General features: G+C 37.5%; 1 protein-coding gene across 2 annotated transcripts in view; it reads right to left on the reverse strand.

Moving 5' to 3' along the window:
• The window catches only part of LOC145549695 (uncharacterized), an 83,893-nt gene that overhangs the window by 53,002 nt on the left and 10,667 nt on the right, over positions 1-20,224 (reverse strand). Inside the window, exon 3 of one of the 2 annotated variants that reach the window (XM_081602324.1) lies at positions 13,385-13,599. The exons of the other annotated variant lie outside the window; for it this stretch is intronic. Coding sequence (XP_081458450.1) covers positions 13,385-13,561 — 177 coding nt within the window. The 5' untranslated portion in view covers positions 13,562-13,599. The remainder of the gene's footprint in view (positions 1-13,384; positions 13,600-20,224) is intronic. 2 annotated transcript variants of the gene reach the window in all.

The raw sequence follows: 20,224 nt of genomic DNA on the forward strand, positions 1-20,224 counted from the left end.
ATTATTTCACTTATGACATTTTTTCATATCATAAGTGAAATAATCTGGAAGTGGATCTAGAACTGAGTTGCTAGGTGACGGGCTTGGCTGGCGTTGCTAGGTAACGGCGCCAGTGGAACTAGAACTTTTTTATCAATATTTAGAAATTACAGGGTTAAAACAAGTTGCTATATCTTGCTGAAAAGTTCCTTGCAAGTTAGTTTTGTCTTATTTTTGTCTTAATATATTTGAACTACAAACTAGACCAAAAATACTTGGGAAGATTTTGTGTTTTGTTTTGGCAGTGTAGTTATTTCTCAAAATGGGAAGGTAATTACGGTCAAACTGTTTTTAAGTGTAGATGCAGTGTTACTTCTTTCAGTTTCATGTTGGATTAGCAAAATATCTGAAACTTCTTCAAGTTAAAGCACCGCAAAAACAAAATCTTACCAAGTATTTTTGGTCTAGTTTGTAGTGCAAGTGTCATAGTACATTTGAAATAAGACTAAACTAACTTACAAGTAATCGTTCTGCAAGAAATATGAGCTCATTTTAAGTAAAAAATCATTCTTAATATTGATAAAAAGAAAATACTAATTCTATTGGCAGATAATTTCACTTATAACTTGGAGAAAATTTCATGTTGTAAGTGAAATATTCATGAAAAGTTCCTTGTAAGTTAGTTTTGTCTTATTTCAAATGTACATTTGCATTAGAAACTAGATTAAAAAAATACTTGGAAACATTGTGTTCTTTTACAGCATAAACCTTTATTTAAACTGCATCCACAAGCCATTTTACCAATATCGTACAAAATCTATTTCTGGTACATAAATCACATTGTGTAGCACACCGTTTATGACTTTTTGTGTTTTATCTGCTTGACTTTTTTAAGACAAAAAAAAAGAAGAAAGAGTAAAGAGACAGATAGGGCGGACTTTTAACTCTTTTAATTCTGCTAGAGGAAGCTGGTTAACCCCTAAGTGTTTCGCCCTGAGGACATCCATGAAAACTTAATCAGCCCCACCTGGGACGGGCACCTACATAACAATAACTCGCATTTGAGTGTGTGTCTGTGTGTGTGAGTGTGAGGCGAGGTCAGTGAGGTATGCAAGTCGATGCCTTATTGATGAGCGGCTGGCCAGCGGTGGGCGGAGCCTGTGGTTCGGTGGTGGCATCTCTAAAGCAGAAGAACCGGAGATGAAGGCGTCCTGGAGACCGTATGTTCTCGTTTAGATCGGTTAGCACGCCTAAAGGCACGAGGCTTTCATCTGAACGCGCCGTGCAAAAACCGCCGCTGCACAGCAACGCAGTTCGTACGCTTGTGTCTGTTTTAAAATAATATGCGAGTCTTCCAGAAGATCGATCCATCTTTGTGTCTGACGGTCTGATGCACATCAATAGACATTGATCACGCTGCAGTTTGTGTGTTCGTTATGGTAATACGCTGGAGCTAATGAGACCACACACACACACACACACACACACACACACACACACACACACACAGTTTATCCCACCTGAGAGGTAATTTCTTTCTCTTGCTGAGAGGCGCCAGAACAAAACATTCATTTATTATTCAGAAATATATTATTCATTTTTGAAATTGGTTACAGTTCTCCTTGTCCGACCTAAAGAATCAATGTGGCCACTGGATATGATATGCACAGTCAGTCGTCTGACACACACACACACGGATAGAAACACACACAAGAGAGGTCAGTAGGAATGTGATCAGAATCTGAAACGGATTCTGCAGCAAACATTCATTCACTGCCACAACAAAGGAGGAAAAAACAAGCAAACAGACACAAAGCGTCTGATTTTAAACAATAATGTTATTTAATTTCACTTCAAATCTCAACTTATGGCATTTACAGGAAGAATGGGTCCAATTAACGTGCAAAAATATACCGTAGAATTAGAGATAGGATCTGAAAGAGGCGTTCAAAACCAGTTTTCTATTTATTTATTGTTTTATCCTGGCAGTAAGTCCATCAATGAATGGTCTGTTGGTGCAATCTGAAGCTACATTACTCTGATTTAGTGCTACCAACTGTTCCACTTTGCAGACTAACCTATAATCTGTACATACAAAAGATGTCAGTCTCTTTTTGCACAAAATCATTCTTAAATAATTTTAGTCTGATCCTTTCAGAATGAGCTGTTTTAGAGACCCTGTCACTTTAAATCCAAACAAGCTGCTGCTGGCCACGCCCCCTCAACTCCAAGTTTACACTCGCATGTGATAAAAGCTGCAAACAGATGAGCAGTTAAACAAAAGTACATCTTTGAAAAGCATAAGTGAAACCTCCTGCACAACCAACAAGAAAGCAGCAAGTGATTTTTGGATGGTAAGTCAACAATATAACGCTTGTCTTTTCCAGCAGCCATTGTACAGCACACACAGCAGAAAAACCAGCTGACCAAACGTGCTGAAGCTCAGCTTGGGTTGCTAGGTAATGGTGCACAGCCCATCAACTGTGACTTTTAACTAGGAGGTTTTAGGAAAGGCTCATTTTCCAAACACCAAAAACATCTGGGAGGTTTTCTTCAGCACTTTGGCTGTTTTGAGAGGCAGCTTAGAACCAAATGGAAGTAGAAAAATGTGCAAAATTTAGAAATGTGCATATTGTGTCCCCTTTCAGATAATAGAATCTGATTTTTTTTTTTTTTGTTGGCCTGGATTGTCAAGATACTTTGGGAAAATATTACATTTGTTTTATTGTTTTCATCGTCAGTAAAGTAGAGCCAGATGTGTTTATGTGTTTCCTTTGGCTCAGAGTTATTCGCTTTTCTCATGTTGTTTAGCTCTAACTTTTATTAAGATACCTCACACAAACATTTAAACTGTTTTACAAGTCTGCAAGCAAGGAAAAAATACCAAATACTTTTATTTTTATTATTTTTTCAGAATCATAATCAGTTTAATTTGCCAAGCTGCATACAGAGCAGAAATTTGACTTTGGTTCCCACTTAATTTGCAATGAAAACATTAAAATAAACAAAACAATTCTTGGGAATTAAAAAGTTTTCTTGTATATATGTGTGTGTGTGTGTATAAAGTGTTTTTATAAAAGAGGAAGACAAGGTTGAAAGAGTGTAAATATGCATGGTATCGATCTGGGAACTCTGGCTGTTCAGCGTTCATCAGAGACTCAGCCTGGGGAAAAAAACCGTCTCTGTGGCGGCTCCTTTTTACAAATAGTGCTCTGGTGTCGACCTGGAGGAAAAAGTCTAAACAGTTTCAGGAGTGATTTTGCAGTTATGATAGCGTGGTGTTGGGAAAATTTATATTTACCCGGTTGAGATGGAAAGAAAACACTGAATTCATAAATTTAGAACAATTGTTCAGCATGAATTTGGCCAGAAAGTTGTGAAGGATTGGGATTAGTTCAGATTTTAAAAAGAAAATAGCACAGGGTGATTCTTAGATTTCAGTTTTTAGGTAAGTTTGTGAACAAAAGCACTACATTAGACATTCGATTGCAAACTGTGCATGCATGTGGTGACAGTAGAAAGGAAAACTCCAACTGTCACCATGTACAGGATGTGCACAATTTTGCGAATTTGGCTGCTCAGTAAGAAAGATGGATTACAATCCTTGTTTCAAATCCCAGCTAAACGTGAACGACTATGCGAGGCTAGGAGTTACACCAGACTTTAAATCAGCTTTAGGAATTTATCAAAAAGTAGACTAAAAAAGATAATTGTCAAAATGCTAAATTTAATGCTTACAATTATGCCTGCAAGACTTTTACATGCAAGAACTCAAAATCTTCTAAATATTCTAAAGGTAGATTTGAATAAATATAAAAAATTACAGGAAGATAAATAAGTTTGCTTTAAGTAAATAACTGTTGAATTCAGATTTTTTCTTCAGTTAAAACAGGAAAAATTTCTTGTTATAAGTTAAATAATCTGCCAGTGGAATTAGAACTGGGTTGCTAGGTAACGGGCTGGGCTTGGCTGGCGTTGCTAGGTAACGCCGCCAGTGGAACTTGAACTTTTGATCAATATAAAGGAACTATTGACTTAAAACAACGTCCAAACGCTGAAAAGTTAGTTGTAAGTTAGTTTTGTCTTATTTCAACTGTACTAACATATTTGCAACAGGGGCGTCCAAAGTGTGGCCCGGGGGCCATTTGAGGCCCATGAAATGATTTTGGGTGGCCCTTGATCAGAATTCAAGAATAGCCTAAATTTGGTTAGCCAGTTCAGGCAGTGGACACAGACTTTAAAATGATGTTATGGTCCAGTCTTTCAAGAAAAACAGACAATTTAAGATACTAAAGTGGAAAATATAATAACTAATTAAAAGCAAGTTTTTTGCTTTTAATTTGTTTAAAAAAATTTTGTAAAAGCAACCATTTTTACTGAAATACAGGCTTGGGCATTCCAGCTTATTAAACTAGTCAAAGTAAAGCAAGAGTGAGCTGTATCCTGTTCTTGTTTCCAAAAAGGCTAACAAAAAATGTAGAAAAATATGATCAACCTGAAAAAATCTAAAACAGTTTGTTGTTATATTTTTTTCTGGAAAATCTGAAAGCAATTTTTTTGTGTTGTCCATGACTTGAATGGAGAAATGTGACAGCTATCATGTTTAGTTTCAGGTAAAAATGAAAACATAAGATAGTCTTGCAATTATGATTTTAAAAAGTTTGTGGCCCCCAAAAGTTTGGACACCCCTGATTTACACTATAACCCAGACCAAAATGCTTGGTAAGATTTTGTGTTTTTGCAGTGCAAAAGGAAATTTCTCATTAGCCACATGGGTAATAATAAGTTAAAGTTTGAAGCCGGCAGGGAGAAGGCCTACTTTTTCTGTGTACATAGTAAAGTTGAGGCTCAGCAGATGAATATGTTTAAAATTAATCTTAAAAGAAAAAAATAAAAGATTTAAACTTGAATTCACTTCTGACATTTTTATACATCAGCATAAAAAACTTATCAGCAGGACAATCTCTAACAAAGTTTTACCTTCAATAAACAGAGTTGTGTTTTTAATAAGCCTCCTCCCCCTTGTGGCTCTTGAAACTGCCGACTTTAAAGCAAAACCTGCTCATCACAGTCACAGAGCTTGACGCTGACCTGTGTGTCAACGTGTAACACATGTCAGGTGTCGCACTTTTGGGACAAAGTCTTGACAAAGCGGAGTTGTTACCGGTAGGAATTAGCCAGAGGTCATATCCCAATTCGTGATATTCATCAAAAAGTGGAATACTTATCCATTTAATACTGTGCATCGCTCAGAGCCACCTAGCTTCAGACCAGATCATGTTGAAGAGATGAAGAGTGTCAGACAAAGAGAAAGCAACTGCAGATGATAGAGGAGTAAAGAGAGGAGGTGTGTGTGTGTGTGTGTTTATCTGTGTGTGTCACAGTAACCAAGCTTCAGATAGAGATGTTGGGCTATTTTTTTTTTTGTCTCTCCTCAGAGGGGATAATTATCGTTTGCATATTCATATATGCAAACACAACATGAATAATTTCCCTCTCCACCTTCCTCTCCCACTCTCCAAAGGTTAGCTCATTAATTACAGCCCAACAATTAGCAGGAAGCATTTTTATAATTAATTATTTTTTGTGCCAGCCTTCGTGCATAACTTACAGAAGGGTCAGAGTCCAGGACAGCTGTTGAGGGCGTCTGCAGCGCGCGGCGTGCCCATGCTAATGCAATGTGTGTCTGCAGTTTTAAACGTTGCACGATAAATTAACACTGAAAGTGTTATTTTAACACCAACAAAGAGTTTATGTGTGTCCACACTACCTGGTGTTAAAATAACATTTGTGAAAGTGTTAAAAGATTGACACCCATTTTTTGTTTTTTTTTGTTAAATTAGCATCAGACATTGTTAAATAATCAACAATACTGTGTTTCACATTAACATTACAATGGTGTTGGTGTTAAATATAATGATGAAAGTAAAACAAACACTTAATGGAACCTGCGGCCACAAGTGGTTCTTTGGACCCTCAACAATGGCTCTTAATAACTTCGACAAAGAAAAATCAAAAAGACAGCTGACATTTTTAATAAAATGTAGCCATGCAATATTTGCACTGAATTTCCACAAAGAATGACACAAAAATAACCAGTAATATGTTTCTAGAGCCGATTTTTACGACGGTGTATAGGACCGGCGTAGGTAGAAAAAGAAAAAAAGAGTCAATTTCAGCCAAAAAACTCCGAAATTTCTGAGTTTTTTGGCTGAAATCTGTTTTTTTTTTTTTTTTTTCAAAAACTCAGAAATTTCTGAGGTTTTTCTAAGAATTTCTGAGACTCTTAGATTAATCTCAGAAATTTTCTAGAAAAAGCAAGAACATTTCTAAGCTCCAAAAATGAAAATTAAAGTCCAAGATTTCCAACTTTTCAAAAATTTCAAATATTCTGAGTTAAGAGGGTTTTTTGTGAAAATGTACTCCCTTTTTTTAAAATCTGTCTTCAACGTTTTCTCATCAAGTTGGAGTCTATATGCTCATTACATTTTCCATCCCACTGAAGAAAAAAAGATGCATCCTCTTTTTGCTAAATGTGATCTTTACCTTTTTTTCAAATCCAAAAAATAGAAATAAAATGGGACGTCCCATTTTACTATACAAATTCCCTTCATTTCCTATATTTATCTAAAATTCCTAGTTGTCTTCCGGCTCTAAACGAGTTTTATTTTGCTGGTCTGACAGTAAGAGTATCTCTCCTGGTTGTAAAGGTTGCAGATCTCTGATTTAGAGAGATCAATCAACCTGACAGTCTTGTTTTTCTGTGGGAAGAGGCTGGAGTACCCAGAGAGAACCACAGTGAGAACATGCAAATGATCCAGGCAACAGTGCTACCAACTGAAGACATTCAGCATTTATGTTGGATTAAAAACATAAATCTTGTTGTTTTGACAGTGATTTTTGAGGAAATAAACAACTTGTGTGAGGGAATTCTTAACATTAGCTGCTTGCAATGTTGCCTTTTTAAACATCCACAAAGTAGAATGCACTTTGCAGCAGCCGTTACACGAAACAGTGGCTTAATCAACACCATATCCCAGAAGTTACACTCAGTGTTATTTTAAAGCTGTCTGTTGCTAAAACAACACCAACACTTTTTATTTAACACTACACCAAAGATTTTGATGCTGGCATTTTTACTGTGTGGCATGTATGAGGATGTGGAGCGAAACTCTTTCAAAAGAAAAGCAGATTAGGATGTACGCCATCAAGGCAAAACCCACACACCCTCATAAATACAAGAAAATCAAAATGCACATGTTAGGACAAAAACAACACAAAAAAAAAACATGCACCCACAGACCAAACATGCTCGCTCCCTCCCCGCTTCCCTCGCTTGTGCAAACACGCACACGCAGAGCGGCCTCAGTGTTGGTTGTTGCCTGTGGGCCTGTGGTCTTTGAACTGCCTCTCAGACTCCAGTCTGCTCAAATTCACCATCAGAGATCCAGCTCTCTGCCTGCCTAAACTACTCCAACTCAAACACACTCAAAGAAAGAAGAAACGCACGCACGGCCAGGCAGACAAACGCATCAGACCGGGATGGAGGTGCACAGCAAATCACAGCAGCTCTGCTTCAACCGGCACAAGTTCTCTGGGAAATTAGAGCTGGTTTCCTACCTGGAGTCAAACATCCAGCAGCCCAACCTGAAACTTAAGAAAGGAAATTGTTCCAGAGGCTCACTTCTCTCAGAGTTGTTTGGCTTTATTTACAGATTTAACGCTTTTTGCAAAAATGCATAAGTTCAGGAAAACTTTTGGACTGCTTTTATATATATATATATATATATATATATATATATATATATATATATATATATATATATATATATATATATATATATATATATACATAATTATATTAAGTTGAAAGGTACAACAGAGTATTAGGACTATGCTAAGAAAATAAAATTACGAGAATAAAATCACAATATTATGAGAATAAAGTCGTAGTATTATGACTTTACTTTTGTAATATCCTCACTTTATTCTGGTAATATTATGACTCATTATACTATAATCTTATTTTATTACAACATTGTCAGTAATAACATGTTGAAATTGACAAGTGATCAATATCAATAGATAATAAGTTGGATAGCATATTTAATATATATATTCACTGAACTACAATCCAGGCCCACGCAACATTCAAATTCAATTCAAATTAAAAAATACCTTATTGATCCCAAAAAGAAATCAAATGTTGTTGGAACTCATGTTAATTCAAAATTTGTCACAAAGTTGTTTTCAGGGAGAAAGGCTTTAGCCGCTCAACCTCTCAGCCAGCTGAGAAACGTTGGTAACATTAACTAAGTCACTAACTCTGTGGTTACCTAGCAACTCATGCCTTCTCTGGTTACCTAGCAACAACCTGTTGAGTAACTTGCACAGCAGCAGTTTAAGGTTTCGGTTTTTCCTTATGTCTGCTTAAAAATAACATAACTGCGTGGAAAGAAAACTATGGACAAAAGAGGAAATGTTACTCCACCAATATGGCAGAATTCTGAATATTGAAACCAAAAAACTGAGCAATTATTATTGATATTGACTGATGTGAAGCTCTTGTATTGCGATACATCTTTCAGCCACACCGTCCAGCCTTAAATACTAGCCACGACACAGGATGAGCTGAAGTTTTCTTTAAAGTGTCGGATGAAACCTGCTAAATCAAAATCCCGTTGCAGCCCCACTAGTGTAAATGAATGGCATCTTCAGGTAGGAACATGTTGAAGTTGCAGCTGTTTTGTTGATATTTGTAAAATGGCATTACATCCCCTTGAATGTTCATAAACCACATAAAGACAGCTGACTTTTTCATCAGGTGTGCCAACAGGTATTAAGGTTTATGAAAGCTGCAGAATTTAATGCAAAGTGAACATTACAACCGAAAAATGTTACGAGATCCTTTTGGTCAACACACCAAAGGCTGTAAGACTTTATAGTCGCGGCGTCGTAGCAGATAATTTCCTGCCTGGCATCTTCCCACTTTGATCCAGGCTCCTTCCCCACACAGTCAAATGAGAGATGATGTGACTGCGCTGTTATACGCCGCGCGTGTAGGCTGTGTCTTCGCTTTAAAGAGGAGTTTCAGAACTGAGAAACCTGTCCTGTTCGCTTTCTCACGGAAGCTAATTTACCGGCGCTCGCTCGCTCGCTCGCTCTCTGGTGACACCGAGGAAAGGGAGCCGCTAAGCTGTTTGTATCATACGTGTTTTGTGTTTTGGGGGGGAGGAAAAAAAGGCTGTTTGAAGAGGGAAAGGATACATTTTCCTGCTCTCTCCTCCCATTAAACATATTTGTACATTTCATCTGCAATAAAAACAGCAAATCAATCTCATTTGGCGCTCTTCAGAGGGCTCTTTGATGTGAATGACCTCCCACTCTCTGCATCAACTGGAGCCCAACGAACACCCTACAAAAAAGTGATATTTATCCCACTTTCCAAAATTAATTTTTTTTTTTCCAATAGAAAATCCTTGAAAATTTCATCAAACACATTCTAATCAGGGACTCCTCAGGTCAGCTAATGAGTTGGCAGGAGTGGAGCCCTTTCCAGGCGGTTCTCTTCAAAGGGTCGGCTCATTAGCGTTAGCAGCTCTGATTATGATACTTTCACATGCTCCACACACACACACACACACACACACACACGCACACACACGCACACACACGCACACACACGCACACACACACACACTTGTATAGAGCTGTGATTAGCTCAGTTAGCATCATTAGCAGCCAAGGTCAGTGTTTGAAGCCGGAGACAGACGGGCTACCTCCTCCTTCCTTCAACCAGCCTTTCAAAATGTCTCCCAGCTCCAAAGTTATATCTCTGCAATTAGACCAGAAGAAAAGAGAAAGGAAGTGGAAAGCAAAGGCTTTTTTTTTTTTTAAATGTAGCAATAAAAAAAAACAGTTTGTCCTTTTTTGTCTTTAGCATTCCAGGTTTTAATCTGCCAGCTTTTCCCTCCGTCGTTCTGTGCAGGCAACGAGATAAATGGTTCTCCACAACTCCACTGAGGGTTAATTAAAAAAGATAGGTGGGGAAAAGTGTCACTACTTTTTGGATTATTCAGCAGCACTCGTTTTGCTTTCAACACTTCTTGTTGTATGGCTCTGTGCAGGGGTTCAGAATGATTGCTGACACTGATTGGACAATTGGAGAGCAAATAAAAATTGTAAGTTTTGAGCAAAATCAAAACAAAAAAGTTTTTCATTAAATAACCCAAAAAATGGACAATTAGGAAACATGATTTAGAAATTAAAAAGTTGATTTCTCAAAATGGGAGGACAAGATTGACATTTGCACCATTCTCAATACGGAGACTTTACAGGAATATTTTGTTTTTGCGACGTTTCTTTAAGAGTTCATTTTAAAATCAGTCTGTCAGATTAAACTTTTATGAGGGCAGGCTCAAGCAATCTTAAGAGACTCTTCAAAAACAATTTTAAAACTTTTCAGTTTTAAAATTGAAAAGTTTCAATTTCACAGGCTGAAAAACGTATCACGATATAAGCATTTCATATCAATCAATATTAATAATTATTGATCAGTTTTTTTTTGTTTTAAATATCTGAAATACTGCCAAACTGTTGGCTTGATCTTTCCTGTTTGATCCACAGTTTTCACTCCACACTGTTTATTTTTAAGCAGCTTTGTGGAGCAGTGGTGAAACTTTAAACTGCTGCTGTGACAGTTACTCAGCAGGTTGTTGCTAGGCAACCACCTGCTGCCTAGCGACTTGTTGCCTAGCAACAAGTTGTTGCTAGGTTACCAAAGAGTGAGGGAGTTAGTTGAGTCCACCAACCTTGCTTAGCTAACAGTGATACAGATAATGACTTTCCTCTGCCTACATCCCCCAGAATGCTGTGCGGTTTTGTTTTTAATTTTACCGTTTACAATTTTCCTTGTTAAATATTGTAATTGTACAAACCGTGACAATAACAGCGGGTTAAATGCTAAACTTATAGTTTTGTGTAGCATTACTATAATTGTAGTAATCTGATATTTTTGTCTGCTATGTAACTTTTTCCCTTTCTTATGTTTTTGATTAAGAGTGTAATAAAGTTGTTGAACCAAACTTTAATTTCTGTAACATTTACAATGGAGTGAGTTTATTGGTTATAGAGAGAGGAGGGAAGAGTACGCAAAAAATGTACCCAAGCATGATCATCACTACTTCAATAAAAATCCAAGAAATTAAGTAAGTAAAGTGAGTAAAAATGTTTTCTGTAAAAAGTCTACTCAAGCACTGAGTAACTGATCGAATTATCAATCATTTCATATTTATAAAGCTACATTGTCAACAGGACAAACTCTAAAGTTTTGATATTTTAAGGACCAAAATGACAATAATTAATATGAGTAACAAAAAATAACTAAATCAAGCAAAAAAAGAAATTCCAAATCAGTTTCTTAGAATAAAAAACTCATAAAACTTTAACAAAAACTGCAGGTGTGTGTCTGTGTCTGGTGAACCTTTGATTAAAACTTGTTTGTTTTTCATTCAGTGGGTAGAAAATCCAGAAACTTTACTCAAGTAAAAGTAAAGATACTTAATAATAAAGTTACTGGAGTAAAAGTAAAAAATACAGTGTAGTAAAAGTACATGTTTTCAAGAGAATTACTCAAGTAAATGTAATTGAGTAAATGTAACTAGTTACTCCCCAACTCACGATGCAGTGGGTTTAACCGAGATCGACTGTGACTGTTTAAGGAGCTGTGTGTAAATGTGTGCAGGAGCTGGAAACATGAATCCAGGGCTTCTGTGTGCACGCAGGCGTGACTGTGTGTGTGTGTGTGTGTGTGTGTGTGTGTGTGTGTGTGTGTGCGTGTGTGTGTGTGTGTGTGTGCGTGCGTGCGTGCGTGCGTGCGTGCGTGCGTGCGTGCGTGCGTGTGTGTGTGTGCGTTCCCAGAGAAAGCCAATTGAAAAACCTCTCTGTAGTCTATCAGATTAGCTCCATTAGTGGATTAGCCGGATTAGCGGGTTAATTGCAGTCTGCTGCTGCGTTGGTGCTCAGAGGCTAATGACGGCTAACGCCGGTTAATCGCCCGGCAACGGGCTCGTCTGGCAACATGGCGCACACATCAGGGAAACCAGCGTCCAGCAGCTTCCCATGAGGATTAGCAGCCAGACATCTCTGCTAGCTAACAGCAACACCTCTTTCGCTTGTTTTTTTTTTTTTTTTTTACCATATTTAATTATGAAAACAATAATTAATGGAACAGGATAAAAGCCCAAAATATAAAAACAATAAAATACATTGCATAATATGAGATAAAGTGAGATTTTAGAGTATAAAAATGGTACTAAAGGAAATTATTTTGTATAAAAATGCATTTATGCTTTTTAAAATTCTAGATTTATTGTGAAATGTTCCTGTTTTATATAGATAATGTTTGTTTTGTCTCTAGATCCAACTTGATTTAGTTTTTTTCCACTTATGTATTTTGGTCCTACACTGTAAAAAAAAAACCGACGAATTCTATCATATAAATTCTGTGGATGTCAGAATTTTATGGTATAAATATCAAATGTATTTGGTATTTATTTGGTAGAAATTATTTGCTATTTATACCAAATTTTACTTATACAGATTTTACCATATTGATAAGGTAAAATCCAAAACAACAATGAAATTGTTAAAAGTGTAGATTTTACCATATTTTATATGTATATATGGTAAAATCCGTATTTATACCACAAAATACCAAATTTATCAGGTTGTTTGGTATTTAAACCAAATTTTACTGTACAGATGCAGATTTTACCATAACGATTCGGTAAAATCTGTATTTATACTATAAAATTCTGTGCAGCTGCCAATATTTCACCTTTTTTTACAGTACATTGTTAACCCTTGAAACACATTTGTTCCCCTTTCTGGTAAAACACTTGTTATAGAAATATGTTAACAAACACAAATCCTGTAACTCAAACAGTGCAATTACTAATTGGACAGTAACTCCTGCACGAGAAGCCGTCCGGCTCTGCGGATCAGCACCTTGAGGCAGATGTATAAACAAAACCAAAAATCAACCTCAATCACCGCCGCTGGAGAAAACGAACAGAAAGAGACGATCGGTCCAATCTGCGGCGCGTCTGGCCGCCAGGATGCGGCGTTTGGAGACGAGCGGATGCCGTGTTATTGATGCGGTAGCCAATGAGGTCTGACACATGGCTTCAGGACAGGAAACGCCAGGGGTTATGGGTAAAACGGGTGTTAGCAAGCGTGAGCCGAAAACGCACGTTGCTGGCATGCAAAGAAAACGAGATGGAAAGCGTGTCCACGCGCGTACACACTCCCCATATATTCTGTGGGCACCTCGGCCTCATTAAGGGGAAGTGGAGGGCTCCCTGCTCATCTTTTAAAGATAAAACAAAGTGCTGTGATGTCATACCTCATCAACCTCCGCCGAGGAGACGAGAAGCACTTTAGCAGAAAGAGCAGAGTGTGTGATCGCCTGAACGCGCAGACCTCCCTCTGACACTCGCTCGTGCTTTTTTCCCCTCTTCCTCACAATCGTGGCGGCAGCGGATGGTGGATGAGGGATGCATGTTGGTTCGGGGCTAAACATGATATCTCCTTTCCCCAGGGCCAGCCAATCAGAACAGCCTGCCAGGGAAAAACAGCAAAAGCACTCAAGATTGGCCAGAGGAAGACAGACTCCTAAACACATACATGCCAACATGCACATAAACCTACAAAAAATATATAAAAACACTCTGAACTCCTTTAAAAAACATTCCATTCAGGCAAAGAAATGCACGGGAAAGACCCGGAAAGTTGCTGGAAAATTAGCATATATATCTTTTTAGAGTGTATATCAGCTACCAGCAGTATGTGAGAACAAAGCTGGGACTCTGTGTTCTTAGAGTTGCACCAGTTTCTGCTGGGGGTTGGTCCTTAGGGTGGGAGCTGGGGGGTACGGAGCACAGGAAGTAAGCACCTGGGGGGCAGCAGTCAGGAGAAGCGCCTAGAGGTCCAGGGCAAGACACGATCGCTGCTACCGGCTCTGTTTTACGGAAGGAGGATCCAGGGGAAGCGTTTACAGGGGAAGCAAAAAACCCCCCATTAAAACCACATTGGGTTTTGAAGACAGTCAACACAAATCAGCGCAAGAATTTCATGTTTTTCACAAGTTGTTTCTTGAACCCTGATGGTGCTATGAGCGGTTCCCCCCCTGAGCATAATTTGGTCGCAAAGACATGAAACTGCTGTGTTGAGATGTCTAGACAAAGATGAAGATGAAGGTGTTCTTTTCTTAATGTCACTGAAACCTGATCAAATATGTCAAAGGAGGCTTATTATTGCAGAATTCAGATTTTGCAAGTATTTTGTGCCAAGCGATTAAAAATCCACCCAAACTGTGTCTGTGTTTAGCTGCGTCTCTCTCCAGGATGGAGCCATTGATTTTTTGTGTTTTCATAATTCCCTTCATAAAGCCGACTTGCTCTTTTACAAGCCAGCTGATGCAGGCCTGCACTGCAAAAACACAAAATCCTACCAAGTATTGTTGGTCTAGTTTCTAGTGAAATTATCTTAGTACTCCTGAAATAAGACAAATCTAACTTCAGCAAATTATAGCAGCTTGTTTTAAGTGAATAATTACTTAATATTGACAAAGAAAATTTACGAGTTCCATTGGTAAATTATTTAATTTCTAACAAGGGAAGAATGTCTTGTTACAAGTGAAACAATCTGACTTTTTAAAAATCTATTTTAAGCAATTATTGACATAAAAATTTACTTGTAAGTTTGTTTTTATCTTATTTCAAGTTCAAGAGTACTAATAAATTTGCACTAGAAACTAGACTAACAACACTTTTTTAAGAGTTTGTATTCTGGCAGTGTGTGAGTACCTATGGTGGAAGTCTGGAGTCTAAAAGGTGGACTGATTTTGACTTCTAGGCGCAGTGATCCTTAGAGAAAACACTGAGAAAATGTAAAAAAAATAACCTTAAACTAGCTGTGATGTGTTTTACTTTACTCTGTTTTTTGTTGGAGTTATTCCTGTAGTTTGACTTGTGAACTGTCTTTGTTCTACTTCCTGGATAAAACCATTGATGGAGCCATTTCTTCCATTAACTTTCCGTTTCTTTCTTCTTTTTTTATTGAAAGTACACCTGGGTTACGGCTTCAGTGTTTAGCTTTGTCTCTTTCTCAAACTGAACATTTGACAGAAACAATTTCTGTCATTAACTTTGTGTGGCCTCTTCCCAGTAGAAAGTTCTCCTACATCAGTGCAACATCATTATTTTGTTAAAATAACAAAAATAAAACTTTTTCCAGATAACATGTTAAATATATATAATACAGGGTTTCCCCCAGAAAACTTGCTAAGCCCAGTGGTCGGGCACCGAGGCGGTCCACCGTGTTTTTGTATTAAAAGATGTTAAGTAGACAATAAAAGTAAAAATATCACTGGGTAATTATATGTTATATGAAAACATCGTCAGTGAACTGCTATATAAACCCACAACCAGTCTTAAAAACAACTAATCAAAAAATACAATTAAAATGAATATCAATTATGTCCACTTCTGTTAAATCCAAATTAAGTCAGAGGCTCCATCAGGCCCCCAGAGCTTCAGGGGCCCCATAAATGCTAATATTTTAACACAAACCACAGATATATAAATGTAGCATTTGTTTATGAGATTATCAATGCTGCTAAATTTGACATAATGGTTTCAGGATATATAAATTAAAAGACTTTAAATTATTTAACATTTATATGTAAGATTTTAAGGAGCTGCCACATTTACTTTGTAAAAGTTCAAAGAACAATATTCATAGTCAGAAGATTGGTTTGTGCACAGCTACAATCTGATGCTGTATCTTTGAGTTTCAGCTCCGTTTGTTGACAAATACAAATTAGTAAACTGCAGTTATAATTTGTTGCTTTTTAGGTTTGCCAGTTAAACTACTCCCCATGTCCTAGATTTCACTAAATCTATCACAGAAGCTGTTAGAGGTGCTGATGTTAACAACAAAAGGGGCCCCTAAGTCATATTCTGCTCCAGGCCTCATACACCATTGGACCGGCCCTGCATGATGTGGTAATCCGCTGCACTGCGCAGAGATGAGCAACAAATGGGAGATTTAATTCAATGCTGCTAATGTGTCTTTAGTGGCTCTTCCATTTCATGTCTGTTGAGTTTTTAACAAGGGGACACAGAAACTATTTTGGTTGGTCGAGTTTCTGGACGAGTTTTTCAAATGTCCGGTGGCCGCTCACATTAACTCTGTCTGACTCAGTGGACAAAACATTTGATACGGTTTGGTGCTTAGTGTAACAGGAAAAATAATACTAGTAATAATAATAAAATAAGCGTGATAGGAATGAGAAGGGTTCGGTGAATGCGCATATGAAACTGGGGGGTTCGGTTCCTCAAAAAAGGTTAAGAATCACTGTTTTAGACATCTAGCTGCTGCAGCGCGCGAGGCAACGCCCAGCGGTGTGATTGGTCCGGATTTAAATGCATAAACTATAAACATATCTTCTATAAACATATCTTTTAGGAATAAATCTGCTGATAGTGAAACGCTCGGAGCAACAGAAATACTTGCAATCCGGCTTAAAAAAAGGCGATTTTTTATTTTATTTTATTTTCCTAAACAAAACAAAAAAACAAGAAAGGCTTAGCCTGGCGCTGGCGCTAGTAAAGCATGGCGGCCGCCAGGCCTATAATACACTGGGGGAAACCCTGTTTAATATGTTGATGATTAGATCAAATATGCTCCTTTTTTGCAATACAAATATAGTCAACTTTAATTAAAAAAATTACAAGAACATAGCTAGCTAGCAAGAGCTACATGGGTAGAGATATCTAGCTAGAGATAGATACGTAGAGATAACTAGCTAGATAGCTAGAGATAGATGGGTAGAGATAGATAGGTGGTAGCTAGCGAGAGATAGCTAGCTAGCTAAAGATAGCTAGCTAAAGATAGCTATGTAAAGTTTGCTAGCTAGAGCTAGATTGGTAGAGATAGCTAGCTACTAGCTAAAGATAGATATGTAAAGATAGCTAGAGATAGATGGGTAGAGATAGATGGATGGACCGACATGCGTATTGGTAGTAAAGGACACAATAAGTCATGAAATTTGTAACACACTATGAAAAGCATGAAGTGGCATTTCCTACACTGAGGTGGGACACTTTTATTTTTATTTTCTATTTTTATTTTTGTCAAAAGGTTTGTTTTCCTAACAGGCAGTCAACCACTTCACGGTTTAGTGAAAGAAAACCTATCAAAACTCGACCGTCAGTTTGGGAAAGTGCAAATTTGTGAATCTAAGAGCACTATCCGAGTCAGATCATCAAACCGCGCTCAGGTGTAGCGGGCTGACAGAGGATTAGAGAGAAGCGACTCCTCCGCTTGTTTGAGGAGTCGACTCCACCACTCTTCGATTTGCCTCTGGGTCTCACTTGGTTGTTGACCCTCTCATAGATCCTGACAGGACTCTGCGCTCACTTTCTGTTACATCATGTCAGCATGCAAAGACGCCAACAAACAGATAAATAAAAGCCTCAGAAGGCGGCCGGATTCTCCTCTCCTATTGTTCATCACGGTTACGTGTAATTAGGCCGCACATCAGTGATAAAATAAATAAAACAGAGACCCAGGAGAGAACTGGGATGGTTAGAGACTGTAGGATGGGAGGATTTGGTGGTTGCAGGGTCATTATAGGGTGTAGTAAGAAGCGGAACAGGGGGTGGAGCGGAGGGGGCTGGGGGGGATTTTGTGGGGTGCGTTGGGCGGGGGGGTGAAGCTTGGAGGCTGTGGTGCGGCGGGGGCGAGGGTTGGTTGGGAGGGGGGTATCAGTGGGGAATGGTGTCAGCTGCAGAGGCAGCAGGGAAAGCCGACATCTTAATAAAACAGCCTCGGGCTAAATCCCATTAAAGGCCTCAGAGCCTGTTACCACTGCTGGCCAGGTATCGCGCACACACACACAACAAACCCAACACACTCCGCACACACACGTCAAAATTTAGGCCCGTGCACACAACCGCTCACACACACCGGAATATATTATATATAGATCCATGTGTCCGTCTCTCTGTCTGTTCCTGTCTGTCCATGTGTTGAGCTTTTTCTTTGTGCTCGCTTTTTTTTTTTTTTTTTTTTTTTTTTTTGTGCGTCGATGTGCCGTTTCATCTCATTGTGCAACTGTTTGCTCCAAATTACGAAATAAGGTTAATGAAACCCAGCAAACAAACACTTAAAGGTCTGTTGTTGGAAACGCAGCAATCCAGTTCGCTTCACTTTAAACTCAACTTTCAGATCCAGAAGAGTGAGCCGGACTTTGACTTGGCCGTTCTAGCATATTAATATGCTTTCTTCAAACTCCTTTTTATTTTGGGCTAAATCAACATTATGAACGGCTCACAGAGCCGACTGTGTGTTGATGAAATCCTTTAATAAACTTGTAAAACTTGAATAAATAGTCGCCTCTGCTACTTCTTCTTAAAGTTAAATAATACTGAACATCATTTCACATTGATGTAATTTGGCAGAATACAAACTATGGGAAAGGTTTCTGGCCTTAATCCTCTGAGGTCAAAGGTCACCATTATGACTTTTCTCAGAATTTTCTTTTTTTTCTTTCTCAGAATTTAGAATTTTTTCCCTCAGAATTTTGGTTAAAAATTTTGACTCTCTCCTCAGAATTTTGACCTTTTTTTCCCTCAGGATTTTGATTTTTTATTTCTTCAGAATTTTGATTGTTTTTCTCAGAATTTCGACTTTTGATCTTAAGAGATTAAAGTCAGAATAATTCTGGTAAATTCTAAAAAAAAAAAGAAAAAAAAAAAGAAAAGAAATCAAAATTCTGAGTAAAAATATTTAAAGTGTGGCCCTAATCCACTTCCATTGAAAACTGCTTTCAATTGATTGATAAAATATTAAAGCACACAACAGTTATTTTCAGTTCTATTCATGTGTCCCTCTGGGCCACATAAAACTTTACATCGGGCCACATATGGCCCACAGGCCTCCAGTTTGCCACGTCCTCTGAACCTCTGCAGCTTCAGCTGAAGTTCAAGATAAAGTTAAAGATAGCGTCTTCTAGAACAGACGGCATTTATAATTTGAGAGTTGCGTTTACTTAGAAATTGTTAAACATGATGGGAACCTTATCCATGTTACTGATATGATCTGGTCACCATGGTAGAGTTGTACTCAAGTAGAAGTAGTACTACTTGAGCATACTTTTTATTAAAATGAAAAGGTAGCACTTTAAAAAAATTACTCAAGATTTTTTAAAAAATGGGCAAAAATTTGGCGAAATTGCATCATCAGACGTTATGTGGAAACTTTGGTGTTTTAAAGACCAAAGTGAAAATATGTTTTTAAATAAATAACATAAGTACAAAGTAACAGATTCAGGCAAAAGAAAAAAAGTTTTTCGATATAAAACTTATGAAACTTTAACAAAAACGACAGGTTTAGTTTTTCATTCAGAGGGGAAACAATCCAGTAAATTTTTTCTAAAAAGTTACTCCAGTAAAAGTAACCAGTTAACACCAAACTCTGCTGGTGTTCAGTTGTTTTCTTGGAAACTGGATCAGCTTTGACTTGAAGCTCGGAGCTCTAAACACAAGATAAGAGCTCGTTTTAAAGAAGCAAATATTAAATATTCATTTTTTTAAAAGTGCTGGTTCTTCCGGCGGATTATTTCACTTAAGACATTTTTCTCATGTTAACTTTTTAAGGACTCATTGACTTAAAATTATTGCTGAAAAGTTACTTGAAAGTAAGTTTTGTCTTATTTGTACATATTTGCACAATCAGATAAAAAAAGACTTTGTAAGATTTTGTGTTTTTGAAGTGTATTAAGGCAGGTTTACCAACCACCAGAGTTGGATAGTAATTAGTTACATTTACTCAGCTACATTTACTTGAGTAACATTTCTGAAAAAATGTACTTTTAGGAGTATTTCTACTACACTGAAGTAATTTTATTATGAAGTATCGCTTCTCTTGAGTAAAATTTCTGATTTTTATGCTAATTATATGAATTATTCTCATATTGATTTTTAAAATACGAAAATTTCCACTTATCTTTATATTCTGGTTCGTCCAATTATGTAATTTTTAAATATTAAATGAGTGATAATTTGACCAGTTACTTAATATTTGAGTAAACTTTTTACCAAATACTTTTTTACTCTTACTTGGACGGCTACTTTTTACTTTTGAGTCATTTTTACTCTTCCAGAAATTTTCTACTGAA

Source organism: Poecilia reticulata, chromosome 21 (genome assembly GCF_904066995.2).
Source record: "Poecilia reticulata chromosome 21, P_reticulata-male-v2, whole genome shotgun sequence".
NCBI classification, from domain to species: Eukaryota; Metazoa; Chordata; class Actinopteri; order Cyprinodontiformes; family Poeciliidae; genus Poecilia; species Poecilia reticulata.